Source organism: Protopterus annectens, chromosome 3.part0 (genome assembly GCF_019279795.1).
Source record: "Protopterus annectens isolate FY-2018-M chromosome 3.part0, PAN1.0, whole genome shotgun sequence".
Lineage (NCBI taxonomy): Eukaryota > Metazoa > Chordata > Ceratodontiformes > Protopteridae > Protopterus > Protopterus annectens.
The window spans coordinates 831,427,619-831,448,789 of NC_056731.1; the positions used below are offsets into that span (position 1 = coordinate 831,427,619).

Consider the following 21,171-nt stretch of genomic DNA (forward strand, 5'->3'; position numbering starts at 1 on the left):
TCTTATCAACAATCACCCAAACCTTTACAACACTGGTACCCTCCCAGATGATATAAGTGACCACTTACATAGTCAAGCATAAAGTAGATAACCATCACCAAATTCTCTATAAATCTATTAGAAATAACAACTTCAACACTACTGATTTTCAGAACGAACTCAAAGCATGCAATTGGGCCATCCTAAAAGATCTTCCACCAGATGATGCTGTAGCCTATTTTAATCCTAATTTCCTTACCCGTCTAGATTCCCACACTCCTATCCACACCCCGAGAGCCAAAACTAAAACTGCCCCCTGGCTCTCTAAAGTACCCAAAACAAAAATCATAGCAAGAAATATAGCATGGGACAAATGGCATACCTCAAGAGACCCACTTGACCATATTAAATTCTGATAGCTAAGGAATGATACTAAGAATGCCATATTGTTAGACAAAAAAAACTTCTACCACCACCTTCAACAAAAACATCAGAACAAAACTCAAAGTTTTGGGCAGGAGTAAACAAAGTGCTCCACCCCAGACAATCCACCACTCCCACCCCATCAGCTTGTAACCTAAAATCTCCAGAGGAAACTGCAAATGTCTAACAGTTTCTTCACTAAGACTATCCAATCACTAGCTAGCCAACTGGCTCCCAGTGGCCCCAATCAGGATTCCTCCTCGACCACTACCCCACTCTCCTTTAACTTTCAGCCTGTATCTACAACCATCAGATTTCTAATTAACAAACTAAATCCCACTACCCTAGCAGTTGATCTCCTCCCACCAGAATATCTAAAGAAAGTGGCAGGTGCCATTGCATACCCTATTGCTACGATTATAAACCAAACCTTGTTCGAAGCCACCATCCCCTCTATCTGGAAGGTTTCCAACGTTATTCCTCTCCATAAAAGGAGGGAACTCTTTACACCTCTCAAACTACAGACCAATAGCCATACTATCACCGCTGGCCAAAATAATGGAAAAATGCATCCATAACTAAATGAATGCACTCTCACCCAGAATAAACTACTAGCCAACTCTCAGCATGGCTCTAGACAAAACCACAACACCACCTCAGCCCTGCTATCCTTCTCTAACTCCATTAACCTCAACCGAAACAATAAAACTTCTCACCTCTCTTCCTAGATCTCTCCAAGGCCTTTGATATGGTCAACCACCAACTACGTATCCATACCCTGAAGAAACGGTCACTAAATAACTGTGCGATTAAATGGTTCCAATCTTATCTCTCCAACAGACAACAAGTAGTATTATGGCAGAATACACTATCCACTCATCTACCCATCACACTAGGAGTCCCCAAAGGCTCCATACTAGGACCACTTCTCAGTCAATGACCTACCCACAATCACTCCCAAGGCCACCTGCATCCAATACGTGGACAACTCCACTTTAATGTGTGCAGCCTCCTCCTCAACTGAGTTGATGACTAACCCAGAATACTTACAATGATGTTGAAAAATGGTTCGCAAACAGTCAGCTTATTTAAAACCCCAACAAAACTAAGCTGCTAATTTTTCCCCCACCTATAAGTCCTCTTCACCATTCTTTACCATAAGATCCAATAATGGCACACATATCCCCAGATGTTCACACCAAACTCTTAGGGGTTACAGCTGACAATACCCTAAAATATGATACCCATGTCAATCAAAACAGTCAACAAAAAACTGGGCTCCCTCTAGAAGATCAAATCTTTCCTCACTCCATTTGCAAGAACTTCTATTGCTCATTCCCACTTACTGCCTACCCTTCTCTATGCCTCCCCACTTTTCACTAACTTGAATAAAACCACTCTTAGCAAACTTGCAAGCTGTTACAACCACATTGCTAGATTTGCTACAGGTACAACCTTTAGGACCCACCATTGTATCAACTTAACTAGGTTGGCTTGAATGGGCTAGTCTTCTTCAATACAACCAACTTAATAGCCCACAAAGTTCTAAACCACCCCAATAAGACACCAGCACTAAACAAGATTAATCCCTACAGCAACCTGAGGTCACTGCACTCTGCTGACAAACTGTTGTTTCAACCAACCAAAAGCATAAATGTTGCTGGTGACTCTCTATTTGCCAACTCTGTAGGCAAAACTTGGGACTCTCTATCTGCTGAACCTACTCTCCAGCCCTCTCTAACGCAGTTCAAAAAAAGCCTCAAACTACACTTTCCAATGCACTGGCAATGTCCCTGTTCAAAACCTAACACCCAACCCTGGTATTGGATATCTTGCCCAATTAAATGTCATTTGACTCTAAAATGTATAGGACTTTGCTTTGTGGCATATCTAGAGCTCATTAAGGGATAAAGTCCTTATCTGTGTGAAACTCTCAGTAGCCTACCATGTTCTTTAAATGTTTGTAACCTTACTGAAGGCTGTAAACTATGTTAATTTGTAAAAGTTACTAATGTAATGTAATCTACTAACTTGGAGCTTTTCTCCCTGGGCCTCCGCTGAAAATGGACATATATCCAGTCGGACCATCCCAGTAAACAAATGTAAAATAACTATATAATCTTCTAACTTCCTGAATTTTGTAATGCAGATGGTTGTCACAGGACTATACTAAATATTAGACAACTCATTTATAGAGCTTCAAGCACCAAACTCACCTGCACTTCGCATAAATATCAATAAAACTACTGCATAAATAAAACAAAGCTGTGCCTACTAAAGTCCATGGATGACCTAGCACTAGCTATGCTTGTGTGTTTCTTACTTTGAATTAAAAGGTATCCATTACATATGGCACAACTCTTCCATTATTTCTACTTTTGTCATCTCCCCTTGCCAATACTTATCTTGCTGTTTCACTTTATTTTTCACAGATGAGACTCACTCAAATGAGAAAACAGGTGTGAGAGGATTTGAAGAGCTTGTCAGCTTTGAACAGCCAACTTTCTTTGAATGAAAAAAAATACAGAATTTATTTCTATACTGATGACTTTTGCTCAGGCCAGCCTTTCGTTTTCATGTCTTTTATTGACTGCACCTTTTAAATCAGTAAAAATATATTTAAAATGTTTTTCATTTTTTTTTCACTGAGTAACTGGAATTACACAAAGAATCTATAGCTCTAACAGTTTGCCATGCTCCCCTGACTAATGTGCTACACTGAAAGTTTCTGCCATCAAGTAGGTCCATGCCTGGTCTGTATTGCTCTTTCAGATAAAGTAGCAAGTTCTGTAGTTTATGGCATGTCTTTTACAAAGACTTTCTGAATACAGTTTGTGGCCAGTTTCCATCTGAAATTCTTCACCATTGACATATTTCATGGAATTTCTCACATCCAAACTTTAAAGCTAACCATTCATCTTGTATGTAAGCTACCCCCCCCCCCCCCCACACACACACACACACACACACCTGTACAATCTCTAGATGGCTTTTGAGCTGCAGGTAACTGGTCTTCTAGCTCATATCAGAGGTCCTGTACCTTTCTGATCGGCATTTACTTGCAACACAACTGACTTATTAGCATCACACAGTATTTTAAGCAGATAAATAATCCATGTTTTAAGCACTTAAAGAGTCTTTGTCATGTTCACAGCTCCATTCCAGGCTACAGCTTTTTAGGAGTACTGTTATCACAACTTAATTAAAAAACTACATTAGTCCCCAAAACATTTCTACCACTTTCTTGCTTTCTACCTTTGCAGAACTGATCTCTCTCCAGGGTTAGAATCTGAGCCACGTATTTCAAACCAACCAGATTTACATTAGTTTTTCATACTTGAAATTATGCTGCACTATTTCAGCAGCTATGCCAGCCTGCAAGGATAATGCCCATCATGCTCATACAGTGCCAAACCGGATACAAATTCATCTGTTTATACCACCTTTCCAGCCTTCAATTGTTTGTGCAACTCTTCAGATCTATTTGTTAACCAGTTTACTCGGATTCATTTGAACCAATTCCAGACTCAGCCCTGGGGTGCCAACTAAAGTAGCATATAACCACACTGCAACAGTAACAGTCAAACAATGTAGCAGTAAACAAATACAGTACATGACTGTACAAAACTAACAGTACCCAATATATACAGTACCCTACAACTTCCCATCAGTTTTTTTGACAGATTTGCTAATCAGAGAAAAATGCCAAACGCTCCAATATAAAAAACACACTGACATACAAATAAAACCTTTTTTTTATATTGCAACCTCAGTCTTTATTGTTATGGAGTGCTTTCTGTGTGGAGTCTGCATGTCCTCCCCGCGGTTGAGTGGGCATCCCAAAGACCTGCGTAAATGGGCATGCTTTCATTGAAGGTTGAACGTTGAGCTGGCACCTCGGCGTTAGTCAAAATCTACTGCCAATCATTAGCAGACCGGAGTTCCACTGTGCCGAATCCTAACCAGGAAAAGCCGAAAGACAACAACAACAGTCTTTATTGTTATAACACTGAAATCTCACACCAGTGAGAAAGTTTTGAGTGATCTCTACTTTAGTACCAATCAGTAGTGTAGTCATCACAAGCTAGGTACATCCCCATTATTCTAGATGCCCATTTTAGAAAACAGTTACTAATACCAGCATGAGTGAAACACTTTCATTTTTTGGTATTCAGTTGTACGTTGGGGGGGCGCACTGGACAACTCCAATGTTCACATATGCGACTATTGCTCTTAGGTTAAGTTTAGGAGTAGGAAGCACCAAAGGAAATTGCAGGAATATATTATGCTAACTAATTTTCAAAGGCAGACATACATTCCCCAAAGCTTGAGGACTAGCACTGAAAAATGAAGTATATTATGAGGCATATAAAATGACTAAGCGTGCTTCAACATCTCAATGGGAATACCATGCAACAGCCAGCCTTTGATAAACAATGGATGCAATTTAAATCACTTTATAATGAAGGGACCCCAGGAGCACGTCCGCGTTCTGTTCAACAGAAGCCATATGACTAAGACTTGGCAGTGGTGTTCCAGGCACAGAAGAAGAGTTACAAAGATCTTCTCTTCAAAGTTATCTGAAGGGAGGATTTTTCTTTTGGAAGGCAGCAGCAATGGGGAGAAAAACTGTACTAAAGTCGTGTCTGAATAACTTGGCATTTGTTATTCTTGAGATCTCTTTTGCATGTAAGCAATTGGTAGTGTTTACAATCACTTGACTCAGATTCAATACAAAATAAAATTGTCTTGTTTTAGGACAGTGACCATACTACTTATCCATTCTGTTGGCTTACTCTCTTCTTAACGATACCCAAACCTTCCGTTCACTTCAGTTCCTGCTTTATTCTACTCACAAGAGAGTTACTGATACTCAACTTGGAACATCTGCATGGCAAAGTGAGCAGAGCAAATCAGCATAATCATACCAAACATCACTGCTATACCCTGCATAGCATCAGAGATGTATGTGTGTTAATACATTTGTACATGTTCTCTTGTTGTGTCATACGAGTTTTGTATGAACCAAGTGATCCAAAACAGTCTACTAATGAGTGAAGTTCTCATCGGTGTACCAACAGCTCCAAAGCATTAAAAAGTACCATCAGATAACTAAAAACATTTCACTTAAAGGCACTCTAGACTTCACTATAATCACTTTTCACCTCAAGAGACAACCAACAGCTCATTTTCAAATGTCCAATCAGCACCACTGAAACTGTCTGTTAAAATACACTCCTCTCTTAGCATTCTATTAAATTTATTCCAGCAGGACAGATCTTCCTCTCATCTGTACAGCCATGCCTACTCCATGCAGCTTGAAATTTTCTGCCTCCAAAACTGTCCACTCCTTTTCAGATGGCTTAAGTTACTGTCACGTGCATTTTCAACATTTAAATTTTTCATGTAATCCTTACTTGACTAGCAATTTATCTTCATACATCCACTGCATCCGCTAATCTACTCAAAGACGTACTTAAAATTTCAATTGCCTTGCATACACCCATAGCTTTTGATGAGTTTCTGTTGAGAGCCTGACCGTTGTTTCGTCTCTCAAATTAAATGATCCATAGTTTAGTCAGACCACTGCTTCTCTCTCATTACTAATCCACCAACATTTTGACTCCATTTTTGACTCAGTTCTTCTCACTAACTCAGAGCTCTATGGTCTCTGTAACATCCTGTACCAAGTAGGAAATAAATGGTAAATTCATTCAAAGTTCTCCAATAATTCCTGATTTTTCCAACCTGTACTGTAGGACACTGTACATTTTCAGAACTCTATAATAATCCATAATGGGTCAAATTTCTGGATACAAATCTTTCAGTTTTCTGCTAACTTCCTTCCAAACAGAACGTCTGGTAGCTGCTACTTTTGATTGCAAGTTACAATTCTGTACTTCAAAACAAAAACTTTTTCCTCATTTTTTTTTTTTTTTTTAACTTCAGCTTATTTATTTATTCAAATAAGGAACTTGGCCTTTATCCAACAATTACAAATTAAATGATATAACTTCTTAATTAGATGGAACTTACGTAATTGTGGCAAACAGTGGCAATGTAATAAATTCTGAAATGTTTGGTGAGATGGAGTTTAAAATTGAGAGTAATTATCTTATTAGCTACTGCTACAAGTGTCCAGAGCAATGAATATTCAGAATAATTGATACATGAAAGAAGTAGAGCATTAAAAATCAAAACAGAATCAGATACAAGCTCAAGAAATAAGGAGAGATTGGGATTTTGGATGCAGTCTCTAAAGGAGAACAGAGTATTATATTCATAAAATAGAGTATTTTAAGAACCAAATCAGCACGACAATGGAGAAGACTGATTGTCAGAGATATGGACAATAGGCAGCTGGAATTTACTGGAGAAAACTGGCAAAGGAACCAAGGTACTGGGAGCAAGAAAGGGAAAGGGGTAATGGAATGGGAAGAGGCCAAGAATTTATCTGGACTGTAGGTTAGCGATGGATATCAATCCTTGATAGGGAAGGCAGAGTATAGGCAAAGAGAAAGAAATAGGGGGCTCCTAAATGAAAAACCAATACTATTGAGTTTTTAATAGAATCTAGAACAGAAGCTGCTGCTAAAAACAGGAATAATTAGTCAAGTATAAGAATCTGAGGATCTTAGAAAGGATTGGGAAGAGACTGGATAAGAAATTCACACAGACAATGGGGGAGGGACTATATTATTTATATATATATCCTGAATATGCAACAAAGTCTAAAAGGAAAAAAAATGAAAAGACCAATGGTTAGACCACAGCTGAAGATAAAAATGGAATAATCCACGTCAGGAAATAAATCACTCGCAGCTTCACAGTAGTGCCCTTTATAAAACCAAACGTTGTAACTGAGATGTAGTAGTCAAGGTAGGAAACGGTTCACTTGCAGTTTCGCAGTACTTTATTAAACAAGAGTAAGCGCTTTCACGATCTAAGTCAGCGGATTGCTTCTTCAGACTCATAAAAACAGTTAAAACATTGGTATTTAAAATATGGTTCAACCAATGAAAACACATATAGAACTATGACATAGACTAATTAAAATTGCATACATCAGTACATTAATTTGCCTTATATCTCCAAGGTGTTCAAGGATAGAGTTTTATGCTGACTGCAGAACACAAAATTTGGTTTATTTCAGCTTCTGCACTGTCTAACATGCCTTTTATATAGGCAAAACCAATAGGTGTCTAAAGAAACATATCCTTGAACACCTTAAGAGATATAAGAAATAAAAACGACACAAGTGCTTTAGCAAAACATGTGGAAGAAGAAGATAGGAAACATTTTTAATTTCATGGTTTTAGAAATAATAAATAAAAGTAAGAGGGGAGGTGATATAAGGAATAGGGTAGAGGAAGCAGAACAAAGATGGATTTTTACTACTTCAGGCAGATAGGTCTCCTGGATTGAACAATGCTATTTCCTTGAAACCTTTTTTTAAAATCCAGACCACTAAAACATTAAGTAATATGGATTATTACATAAAATGTGTCTGTTATATGTATATTTTATTTCATCTTATGCAGAATATAAGGCAAATTAATGTACTGATGTATGCAATTTTAATTAGTCTATATCATAGTTCTATATGTGTTTTTATTGGTTGAACCATATTTTAAATACTAATGTTTTAACTGTTTTTATGAGTCTGAAGAAGCGATCAGCTGACTTAGATCACGAAAGCGCTTACTCTTGTTTAATAAAGTAGTGCGAAACTGCAAGTGAACCATTTCCTACCTTGACTACTACATCTCAGTTACAACTTTTTGTTTTATAAAGGGCACTACTGTGAAGCTGCAAGTGATTTATTTCCTGACGTGGATTATTCCATTTTTATCTTCAGCTGTGGTCTAATCATTGGTCTTTTCATTTTTTTTCGCTTGAGGTGTACACCAGGCGTTTATCCAGCTTTTGTTTTCTTTCACAAAGTCTAAAAGGAGTTCGTATCTTTGCCCGGAAGTGTTTACATAGGTATTTTTATACCCCAAGTAGACCCCAAAGAATTTTTCCTCGGGTAGATAGCAAATGTTGGAGGTGTGACTGACAAGAAAGAGGTAGCTGGGAACATATTTTTTGGAAGTGTGATGAGCTGGCAGACTTTTGAGATTCCCTGCAGACCGCTCTGTCGGAGATGCTGGGTGAGGAGACTGGACTGACTGGGAGATTTGTTTTTTTAGTTATGCTAAAGAATCGGAATTGCCTAGACATAAAGGCTTGCCGACTAATTCTGGTGGCCACCAAAAAAAGCAATTACTAGAAAATGGAAATCAAAGTCTAGACCACCTTTACTAGAAGTAGTGAATATAGTTAACAGAGATTAAACAACTAGAATTGGGATCTTTAGAAAAGGGAAGGAACAAACTAAAAAGAAAAAATGGGAATTGTGGGAACAATATATGCAGAGCAGGAATGAGGTTTAAGAGGCAGGATTTGAATGAGCTATATAATGCTTAATTGACAATGACTGGATGGCTTATAAGTGATGTATAATGTTTACAACTATAGTTGTTTCAATGGTGTCGGATGTAAACCTTTTGTAACTTAAGTATTTTGTATGTTTTTCATTTATATAAATGTAAGACTGCATTTGTCATGTGTAATTAAATGCCTTTGTCAGACGTGTAAATTTAATAAAGATGTTTGGAAAAAAAAAAAAAAAAAAAAAAACAGACTCTGATACAATACAGTTAACAGACCAAATAGCCTAAAGAAGTCTTTCATTTTCTCCAAGCAAATATTTTTATCATATGCATAGAAAACATGAACTAAGACTACAGACATTTTTTTTTTACATCTTCAACAAATATATAGTTTTATAAACGTTATGAGCCATAGAAAAATTCTGGGTAAACATTTCCAAGTAAAGACTTTCCAAGCAATAATAGCTGCAGTTAAACCGCGGTGGTGGTGCTGCGGTAGCGTTGTAGCCTCACAGTAAGACACTGTCCGGTTTGACTCTGAGCAGCTTCTGCGTGGAGACATGCGTAAATGGGCATACCTTTGTTGAAGGCTGTGCATCAGGGCTGGCAACTCAGTACGTAAAAATCAACTGCCAATCATTAACGGACCGGAGTTCCGCTGTGGCGACCCCTAACCGGGAAAAGCCGAAAGTCACAACAACTAGCTGCAGTTAAACCAACTAATCTTAAAATTAGTTGCTTCTAATGATTGAGATAATCCAAATTACATTAATGAAATGTCAATTTTTTCCTCAATTCCAAGCTCTAGTATTAAATTTATCAAGTTTCATAAAGAACGATTTACTACACCATTGCTATTAATAACCACAGAAAAATAGTTCCATAATTTGGGAAGCTACAACGTCTCTAAGGGAGACAGCAGATCTTCTATATTTGACTTAATAATTAGAATCCAAGTCAAAAGTTAAAACACAGCACTGTCAAAAGACATTACATTTCTCAAATCACACAGTAGCTTTTTAATAATAATTTAATATGCATGTTTAAATCAAAGCAATCTAAAGTATAAGGAATAGGACTACATTTTGTTAAGAATGTTCTCTCTCTCAAGCAAAGTGACTTTTCCTTTACACAATGCGAGAAACTGACAGTAATAGACAAAAGTACACAATGGCCTTAACTTAAACCTTGTGTATAGACTCAGTTATAAAATGCATAGCAATGATACATGCACTTATCTGTAACATCAAAGTCTGTTTTCCAATGAACGATCTTCGTCCTACTAGGGTCTTGTGGTAAACAATACTACAGTATTTTATTTATTTATTTTACATTTGTTGACCGGGCTAGTCTAGCTGGATACATTTCCATTTTCAGTAGAGGCCCGGGGAGAAAAGCTCCACACAAATTATAACCAAAAAAAGTTAAAATAAACAAGAAAATGGACAAATCATCATAGATGAAAAGACAAATAATAAAAAAATATAGTACCCAATAACAGATATATACATGAAGAGAATCACATTTCTAAGAATAACATTAATTAGCTGTAATAACATCAAGAACAAGGCACAAAACAGAGAGCAAAATTGACTTATAATATTATATAGAACTAATCTTAGTAACAAAAGGAGAAAGAGAAGCACTACAGTAGGAGAGGAGGAAGGGAAGCAGTTTAAGAAAAGAGAAGGGAAAGTTGAGAGAGATTAACAGAGGAAAGAAGAAACAAAAAACTCTAAAAGGAGGTAGACTGAAGCAGATTCAGTAAAGAGAGAGAGAAAGTAAAGTAGTAGGAAAGCGCAGAGTAGTAGGAAAGGAGTTAAAAGATTAGTCAGGTTTTGAACAGGAACAGAGCCAGTGGCTTTGGAAGCAATCTTTGATTTTATGTTTAAAGAGAGGCAGAGATGTGGTAAGATGCTTTCGCAATTAGACACATAAAAAGAAATGATAGACACACTTACATAGTTGTTCATAGAAAGTTAGCCACTGTATATTAAAATAAGCCATGATGCAAACTAAGCAAGATGAATCACCTACAACTGTAGTGTACTGTAAAGGTTTCCAAATCAAACACGGAACAAAAAAACAAAATGAAAAAGGTCCATATGCCTATCAGTCAAATGAAGAGTCACCTACAGCCAACTCTGAGCCTGAGACTAATGAAATTTACACAAACTTTGCATAAAAAAGTTCTAACAGGCTGTCTCTACTAACCTAAAAATAAGAGTATCAATCGATATAAAACTAACATTTAAACTGGAATACTCGAGAGCCATTATTATTCTGAAGTCAAAATCAATGATTATGGAAAGCAACACCTTATTATACACCATCATTACACAACTGTGTGTTTTCTTAAATGCCATTAAGAGAGTGAGATGCAATGGTTCTGACTGCCTTCCTACTGTGGCAGTCAAAAGAAAAGGAGCCAGTCATGCTACCATCAAGGAAATGGCACATTTCTTTATTTCTTATTTTATTTCACATTTGTTAACCGGGAAAGTCCGACTGGACACAGATCATTTTTCAGCTGAAGCCTGAAGAGTAAAGCTCCACATGAAGAAAAAAAATACATTCAGATGAAAGCACAAAAGATATCAGTTCAAAAAGAACACTACATTTCAGAACAATCACAATTAGTTAACAGTTTAAGTAGCAATACAGATACAACAGGTTCAGTAACAAGCACAGGTACATTATGATAGTCTGTGACTGAAAATAATGCAGTATACAGTAGGCTTGAGATTTGGCAGGTAGATTTGCAATCACAACCAGTAAAATGAATGTTTTATGCATTTATAAATCTAGTGTGGAATGTTTTTTTTTGTTGAAGTAAAAATGTATGTCTTATACTTTATTTGGATAACTCGCCTGTAATCTGACCACAAAATAGTAGTATACTTGCATCCTGTCTCTCACTCCCTCAGTATTCTAATATTGTCTACTCATCTTCACATAATGATCATCTATTTTATTACGCTCACCAATTTATACATCTCGACTTGCATTGCTTCTTTGAAGGATGCAAGTATACTACTATTTTGTGGTCAGATTACAGGCGAGTTATTATCCAAATAAAGTATAAGACATACATTTTTACTTCAACAAAAAAAAAAAAAAATTCCACACTAGATTTATAAATGCATAAAACATTCATTTTACTGGTTGTGATTACAAATAATGAAAATTATACTATAAACAATTACAAAACAACTGGTTGTGACTACAGATTCTGAACATACTGCTTTCAGAAGGCCATAATACACACAATAGTTTCTTAAAATAAAGAAGTGACATACAAACTATATCACAAAAGATTACAAAATGTAAGTATACACTACAAAAGGCCACATAAGGTACAGAGTATTTTCCTAAAATGCAGATGTGATGTGCTAACTGTATAATAGAGCAAATAAGTATAGGATAACTAAACAGGGAAAGAATTTCAAAAATTAAGAATTAAAATGTGAGGCACCTCAGCATTTTCAACTTTATTCTGTTTTTCTCTATCAGATATATAACCTGGAAATGCCTCCACTAAAATTTCCACTCGTGTTATTCAAAATAATCTGCTTTTCCATCCCATCTTGATGGCAGTGGCAAGTCAACTGTTACACTGTCCTTCCATCAGTATACTATTAAAAAGCAGAGTATCATTAAGCAAGTTTGCTTGGACAAATGTTCTTGGATCCATGCTGTACCTTAAACTCTGCAAATTTGTTCTTCTTATATATTATTAGTTTGTGGACCTTGGTCCATTGTTTATATACATTATTCAGTCATAAATCTCTCAAAATGATTTACAAGATGAGAAATCAAATTACTTTCATTGGGAAATAGCAGCAAACTTAAAGCATTCGTAAGAACAGGAGCAAGACACAAGTGCTTTGTCAGAATAAAATATTTGTTTACAAGTATATTTAATGGAGCTATCCGCTGGCATGCTTGACAATATAGCAAGCTTAGTCTCCAAATCTGTTTTTCCCCCCCAAACACAACACAAATGCCTATCACACAGGTTGCAAGAGACAACAGGTATAAGATAAAACATCTTCCTCCAACCACTGACCACTGGTAAACAAACTCTACATTCCATGACAAAAATCCTGTAGTCATCAAATGGGCAGACTCTGACAATGTTCTAATCAGGAAACAGAGTGAAAGAAAGGGATAATAAATCCTTCAAGGTTGCTGGCCCAGAATACAGGAATACACTGCCAAATGAGAAATGGCTGAAATATTAATAAGAGTAAGCAGCACTTCTTATAGAAAAATATTCTTCTCTCATTGATGAGCAACAAAAATGTATTTTCACCTAATCTTCTTACTACCTCAAGCTAACAAGCCTATATTCATCTCAGTGGAAACAGCTGATAACTAAAATTACCACGATATGCACATAAATTCTGTACACAAATTATGGTAACAGCACTGAAACACTGACAGGAATAAGTCCTGCATTACAGTATATGGTTTTGTTAACACTAGACAGAGCCCGTTTGTACTACTTCCATTTTTTAGAATACTTCTGACAAAGTAACTAATTCTGTGTAGTCCACAGCAGAAATATTTATTTGTACTACTTTTTACTTAACTGCATATCTTGAATTTTTTCTTCCCTGTGAAGACTACCAGCCTAGCTAGCTGGAATTTTGTAAACAATTCTATGTTATTTGTGAATAGTAATATGGTTTGTATACTTGTCTTACAAATGTAAAAAAGTACATGTTATGTTAAACTGTGTTATGTGCTGAGCTTCTAGAATATAACCAAAGTGTACCTACTGGAAAAGAACAGAGTTAATTTAACTCTGAGAAAATAAGTGAATTGTCTACAATGGTGTTTATCTCAGCTAGGAGACAATGTATGCAGCTAGAAATGATTACTATTATCTGGAAACAGAAATAATTACAGGTTTCAAATGCGAACGTCTACGACATAAAGATCTTTGACATAGAGATGCTAAAATTTTGAAGTTTCTGTTAGCCTGGGAACTGAAGGCAGAAGTGTCAAATAGTGGTAGCATCCCGTTAACCCAGCAGTAATGTGTATTATTAATTTAAAAACTTTCTCTGAGAGTCTGCGCATTTTGTATTTGTCTTTGGACCTAGAAACATTCTCTCATCAGCACTTCTCATTTAGATTTGCCTGGCTCTGTAAGCAAGTCACTCAGGGCATAGTATCTCTTAGATATAGATAGGAATACAGTAAAGATTAGTTTAGATGTTTTCTGTACTTGAGACTGTCCTGCAATGTTGTGATTCTGAACTCTGTTGAGTTATTGAGTATTGTCTTGTGCTTTTATTATTTATTAAATATATTTAAACCTTTTAATTATGGCTGGCTTGTTTAGAGATATTTAAGCTCTTGCATATGTATTTGATGACACTGTATAGGCCACTCCTAAATAGCCTTAAAGGTTTTGGTCACACTTACCATTTGGATAATAGTAACATTACACAGTAGAATTGATCACCCTTTAGTAAGGGCCTTGTGGTAGCTGATAAGTAAGGGTGGTTGGTGGCAGCTGGTATTACCTTATAGTCTGGGCAGAAGGGGACATAGCTAGTAAACCTGTGCCAGCCTTCCCCAGGCGTGTCTGTGTATTTATATATAAATCAAATCTCAAAGTGTGTGTGTCAGCTACTTGGGCAGGGACACACAGCACTGGCTGCACAGAGAGGGTGCTGGAGGTTTAGACTTGACCACTCGGTTGAGATCTTAACTCTATAGCTGTGCCAGTGGGGAGTCTTATTGGGGATCTGGAAAGAGAAGGAGAAACCAGCCCCAAACTGACTGTGATCTCTGTCTGCACTCCAGGGAAATGGTACTTTACTGTGTGTGTACTTATCGCCTCCCAATGTGTATGTCCTTCACTAGTGCTAGTGGTGAGGACTGAGGCTCCTTGATTACTGGGCCAGTGCAGGGGCATCACATCCCCTATAAAAGGGGTCTATACACATTCAATAATGGAAAACCTTGTCCCATATGCTCACCCCTTCAAATAGTTTTCAACAACATAATCTCAAACCACAAAGCCACTTTTCAACATGGACATCAGAATTTGCCTTTGTTAAGGAAAGATGACCTGCTTAAACTGGTAGACTTCTTTAAGAGGGACACCAAGGCAATCAAGAAGAGTAAACAGTGCATATGCATATTTTGACCTATCCACGGCATCCGATACCTCACTCAAGCATTGTTTACAAACTCTCTGAGCTAGACATAAATCCCTACAATACATAACCTGCTGGATTGACAGCTGGCTCACAGACAGGACCCAAGAAAGTCAGGACTGGTGAGACCATTTTTACCAAATGACTGGCCACCAGCAGAGTACCCCAGGGCTCCATGCTAGGCATCTACTTCTCAGAAGTCAAGGGTAATGTTCAAGGTCTAAGGCTCACAAGGTTCCCAAAAGATTGTAAACTGGGAGCCATTACAGATTCCCCCCAAAGACACCAACATCTTGCAAGAGGTTTAACAAAAGACAAATATAATATAAAAACCCAATATGTAATCCAATGCAACTACTGTCTGTTTATTTTACTGTGGAGCTTTTCTCTCCGGGCCTTCACTGAAAATGGACCTACGTCCAGTCGGACACTCCCGATCAACAAAATTAAATAAATAAATGACGGGTGCAAAGCCGTGACCTAAAACTCAATGCCATAATATGCATTATAATGCCCTTTGGGAAAGTGCCAACCCAAGTTAATTACTCCATCTCTAAAATGCCCTTAATAGTAGTTCCATCTCTAAAATACCCTTACTAGTAGGCCTAGTAGCAAGAGAGCTGGGAACATATGTGGGCAGCAATATTGAATTTGACCATGTAGCCAAGATAGCAAGAAATGGTGTCGCCCATCTTATAGGCAAGGGTATGGCATCCAGGTCCAGGGAAGTTAGAGCACCACTCAACTTGGCCCTTGTCAGACCTACCATTGAATACAATGCCCCCTATGACATGTACCTAACCAGACACTTGCAACACTGCGAACACCTACAAAGGTTTCTCACCAGCAGAATTCAGGGCATGAATACCTTATCCTACGTTGAATAAAGAGACAGAGCCGTTATGAGATCAGTCTCTTACAGTCTGCTGAGAGGATCTTTGCCTGGCTTACAGGGCTTCCTCAGACCCAGCCCTGACGGATCTGTTGTACATGCACAAAACAAACACCAGAAACACTAAATCCAGGGATCTTAACTTCACTTGTGACATAAACAGAATGTGCTGGGGAGATAGATATGGGTCCCAAAGGATCACTGCACTGTGAATTAGGCTCCTCACCCATGTAAAGCAGAGTCAAACAAAACCTTGACAATTAGAGGGGAAATCATAAATTTAACCCCAGTCAGCCTCTTATGGATGGAAGCAGTCAATAACAAAAGAATTATCCCCCCCCCACAAACAGTTACCCCCCTTACTAACAATGCTCCCCCCCCACGTACAGACTCCCATGATAATCAGAACCCAAAAGATTTGGGGTGTGCTGTTAAGCTTGTAAAGGCACAAGGGATCATTGGCCTAGTAACAACCTACTAAGAAAACCATTCAATAAACCAATCATCCCTAGTCTTAGCTTCACCACATATTTAGCCATCGGTTCCTTATTGGGACAAAAACATTCCTGAATAATGGATTTTCAATAGACAGAGGTCCGACAACTTAGGAGAAATAGACAAAAAATAAACATTGTAGAAAAGGAAAAATTCTGACCCAAATATAAGTGAATGGACAGGGACAGAAAAATCCCTACACCAATGCATAAAGCAATGTTAAAGTCACCTATAGCAAATGATGGGTGGCAGAAAAGAGCAATCTCACTTAGCATGGCATACCAGTCCAATGGTATGATGTTGTAAAACTATCATAGCTCTCAACCTAATTAGGCAAAATGGTGCTGAATTATTGAAAGTGTCATCATTTAAAAAGTACAGTATTATCAGAGGGCTGATAAAAAAAAGATATGAACCGAAATAAATATGCGCAAGTCTATACTCAATGACTCGGTATTTACTGATTATAATTTATTTTCTCAAAAAATAAAATATCCAGTTTCAAGAAAAATGGAGCAAAATGTTCAGCCAAATATGAGAATGTTTACAGGTACGAAGACCACTATAGTTGACAATTCTAGCAAAATGGTGCGATACCATTCATTAATTTTACCATACAAAACTACTTTCGCTCCAACAGAAAATCAGTCAACTTCATATTCTACCAAAAACTCTGCCAGCAAAACATCCGTAGATCATTATCACTTGAAGTGCAAATAATCAGCATATGGTATGTCTGCTATTTACTTCATGTTGTATTACTACTCCGGGATAAGTCACTCAACAATCACTATTTCAGACGCATCACTGTTTTCTATTTGCTTTTAATTGGGGGGGGGGGGGGCAAGCAATATTACACGCACAGCTCTCAACCTTCAATCTCTAAAATGTGGAGCACGAACCCTCATAATGTGGCTTATTAGCAACTTCAATCAGGAAGCTCAAATGACGACTGATGCGTATTATTTTACAGTAATGAGTTCTTTTGACGAATTAGTGATTCATTATTACTTACCACAGATAAAAGTTTAAAAAAAAAATAAGAGCGAATGCGTTACACGCCCTTACAACTGGGAACATTTTAAGGCTGAGTGTATTAATAAAAAACATTTTGAAATGTCAAGGTCGATATCCCACACAAATGAAATCAGAGTAATCGTTCATGACTCCAGAAGGCAATCAACAAACGAGATACAATCTCCGTGTCTGGACATTTAAAGCAAACATACTCGCCTAAACGGAAGAAATCAATCTTGTACCTCTTCGTGCTAAACAAATGTCCTTGGATCTACTGTCATTTGGGGGAGCATGGCCAGAATCAAGACAAACAAAAGGAACCACAGCACACCAAACACTGCTCCAACTTTCACATAACGTGGAATAGAACACCTTTGAATAAAACATTCGTCATCCTAAAAAGTGTTACCACTAAGAGGACTCGAACAATGCGGTGGCGTTACTTAAAAACGGGAAAACGAAGAAAATAAAGGGTCAAGTACCAAAACGGTGACGACTCCAGTTTGGACCGAGGATTACTGACTGGGAGAGGGAGTGTACAGTGAACAACATACAGAGAGACTTTTTCTTCAAGCGTCAGTATAGCCCACTTTACAGCGTCTGGTAAATTTTTCCTAACGAGATAGCAAAATTAGCACCCACAACTACCCCATTAACCCCAGCCAGCTTCCATCTAGATTAAGATACCGCCGTTCCAACCCCCTTACAAACGGTAATAACGGACAAAAATCCACAATACAGTAACTTGCAACTCGATTTCTGGTGGGTAGATATGGTAACGTATCTCTGAATTACTTGGCTTTCAATTCGTTTTACAAGATTCGCTCCAAATAATATGCCTGAAGTCATGCGGTGACAATTCTTTTCGCCTTTGCTTCACAACAAAGATCTTTACTTCAAGTAAATCGTTCGTTTAAGCCACCACAAGGCAAACAATGTGGACAGGACTCAAAATTCCGTTTGTTGATAACTATAGTTAACAGAGACGTAAACAAACTAACACGGTGAGCGGGTCAAGATAGGACAGTACCCACCACGGAAAATTACCGCAAAAGTGGAAAATATTGTTGCAAAACATCAGACACATTGGTCCGCATAACATTTCTTTATTGTTGGAAAGCTACATTTGACAGTATCACACTCAATAAGACTTTTCTACAGTACTGAGAACAGCACCATTCACTGTCTTCTCCCCTAAACAGACCTACAGATGTGAAAAAGGAATTCCTTTACAGATAAGGGCGGCTGTAGGTTAAGCACATTTTTGCTTTACCTGACACAAGTAAATACACCGCTGTCACAAACAGTTATCCTTAAATTATTTAGTTTTGAGCCTACTGGCTTCATTAAACCCCACCCCCGGGCGTAACATTGTGTACCCTACGTAAAATGAGGGACCATTAATACCTTTGAAAGCCCTACTTATTTTCTGCTACAAAATTTAACAGTGCAGAGAAAAGTGGAAGTGTATTACACTTTGTTTACTATGTAACATGTAGCGAGACTGCTTTAACAAGTTACAGGTCTCCCGCTTTTTCGAGTAGTCTATGTTCAGCTTATTACAAAACAGCAAATGTTATAAACTGTTTCAGCTTCTAGATTTTTGCAGATACCGTTTTAACAGTTTTCCCAAGCCTACAATCCCAATGCAAAGTAAGTGTGGTGCACCATGACATACTTTTTACAGCAAGAGTAACTCAGCCTTACTACTGATCAGTGGCACCCCAGTCAAAGTGGGGCAGGCCAATCGCAACATTTTGCTGGCTCCTTTAAGATATTTCCGTCCACCTAACTGGGGAGGATCCAAAACTGAAAATGATCGGCGGTCGGCTTGCAAAAGGGCAAAAAGTGTCTGTAATAAAGGGATTACGGTACCTCATACAGCTCTTCAGAAGACATGCTAAGATCCTAGACGCAAATGTTTGAGTGGAGACACTTTTGTTTCAGTTCTACCTAGCCTCTCTCCTTCCTTTCTTTCCAATGAAAATGTATAAAGCTGCTTCAACTAAATGCCAGCATGCGCACGGCAGCTGCGCAACTCTCACAGCCAGTAGCTTCCTACACTAGACCACTTAATCGACTACCGAGCAGCTTTTCCAAGACCACGCCACTGTAGAAATCCTACATATGTTCCTTTACCTTCCCTTAGTGTTTAATGAAATCCTTCCGCCGGCGCCTCATATTCCAAGCCAAAAATCTGAGTGGTGATTGGTAGAGAGTTATACTTGTATTTTCTGTATGTAGATCTGGCACTATGGTGTTTGGTAGTTGCACTCAGCAAGTTGAGTTTGTTTTTTCAGTTATTTGTCACTTATTATTTTGTTAGTGTTTGGATTTCTAGATGCAATACAGAGTTATAAAACAGCAATATTGCGGAGAAATGCAATGGAGTAAAATTGAGAGTATTTAAGGGTTGACATTTGTAGACAGATTTATTTTCAAATGTAGTATGCGCACGTGCTTTTATTATTTTATCATTTGCATTTAACCGATTAATGTCAATAAACTGAAACAAAAATCTTATTGCAGATAAAACCTCGATGAGGAAAAACAACATATTCGCCGTTTGAAAACATATATTAGGTTGGGTTACATAAACGGTTATCCATTATGCATATTATTTAGTATAACCGCAGTTTATTTTCTGTACTTACTCTGTTTATTTCATACTCTAACGTGTCCAGATTTTCTCATAATATCCAGATTTTTGCCTCACATTTTGGCCTATACCTCATAAAGTCTGTGGTTTTCTGGCAAATCACTGGGGTGATTTGAGGATTGAAGTAACAAAACAGTGACACACATTTTAGTTTCAGACGTCAAATCCTTCAGAAAATATATATTAACACAAAAACTGTTACTCTAGCCACTTTCTAAATTTATAAGAGCAATATTTAAAATGTGTGCCTATTTTTGGGCCTTTGTTCCCCCCCCCCCCCCCCCCCCATTTTGTCAGGCTTTGTCCATATTTCTTGTATCAAGAGGTTGAGAGGTATGCCAGTTTTGTATTACCACTTGTACAGTTACAGAGTATGTTGTTCTACATATAGCATACAGTTTTCCCCTTTATTTGCCATCTCTCTGCTGTTTGTTTTTAATTAATTTATTGCAAAATAGTACATACCCACTAGAAATTCAAGAAATTAGAAAATTTACCTGCCAGGCAAGGCAAGACAATTTCTTTTTATAGACTGAACAAATGCAGAAAATGTTTAACACAGAAGATAATATACCCTGAGGTATACTTTTTCACCTGGTAAGGAAGTTTCATAGGTTCATAGGTATGTACTAGGCTATCGGCTCTGGGGCCTATACAAGCCCAGCCAAAAAGGTACCCTGGCTTTTGCCACCCAAGAAAATTATTTTCCTGTGCCACTGTCAAGCAGAGCCACAGAGGTGATCCCCGGGGTGAATTTCCTATTTCCCATCCAATCATCAAGATTTTTCTTGAAGAGCGCTAATGAGGAGCTTTGTTTGATATAGATAGGTAGTTTATTCCAGAGTATGGAAAGTCTCTGGGACAGGAATCTATCCCTCTGGCATGTTCTGTTTATTGTGGTGACAAGATTTAGGTCCCTAGAGCGTGTAGCTCGGAGGGATTGGGATTTCTTTAAGTGGAGCATGTCCAACAGCTCTGGGTTTGACATAGCTTTGTATGTTAGGCAGATATCACCTCTGAGTAGGTGATTTAAGAACCTTTCTGTTAGAAATAAGTAACTGGTAGTCTTAGGCAGTAGCTGTCTGAACTGCAAAT

General features: G+C 37.7%; 1 protein-coding gene across 1 annotated transcript in view; it reads right to left on the reverse strand.

Annotated features, from left to right (window-relative positions):
• The window catches only part of CDYL (chromodomain Y like), a 758,082-nt gene extending 738,538 nt beyond the window's left edge, over nucleotides 1-19,544 (reverse strand). Inside the window, exon 1 of the mRNA XM_044065168.1 lies at nucleotides 19,293-19,544. Within this exon, the coding sequence (XP_043921103.1) occupies nucleotides 19,293-19,316 (24 nt within the window). The 5' untranslated portion in view covers nucleotides 19,317-19,544. The remainder of the gene's footprint in view (nucleotides 1-19,292) is intronic.
• Nucleotides 19,545-21,171: the final 1,627 nt, after the last annotated feature.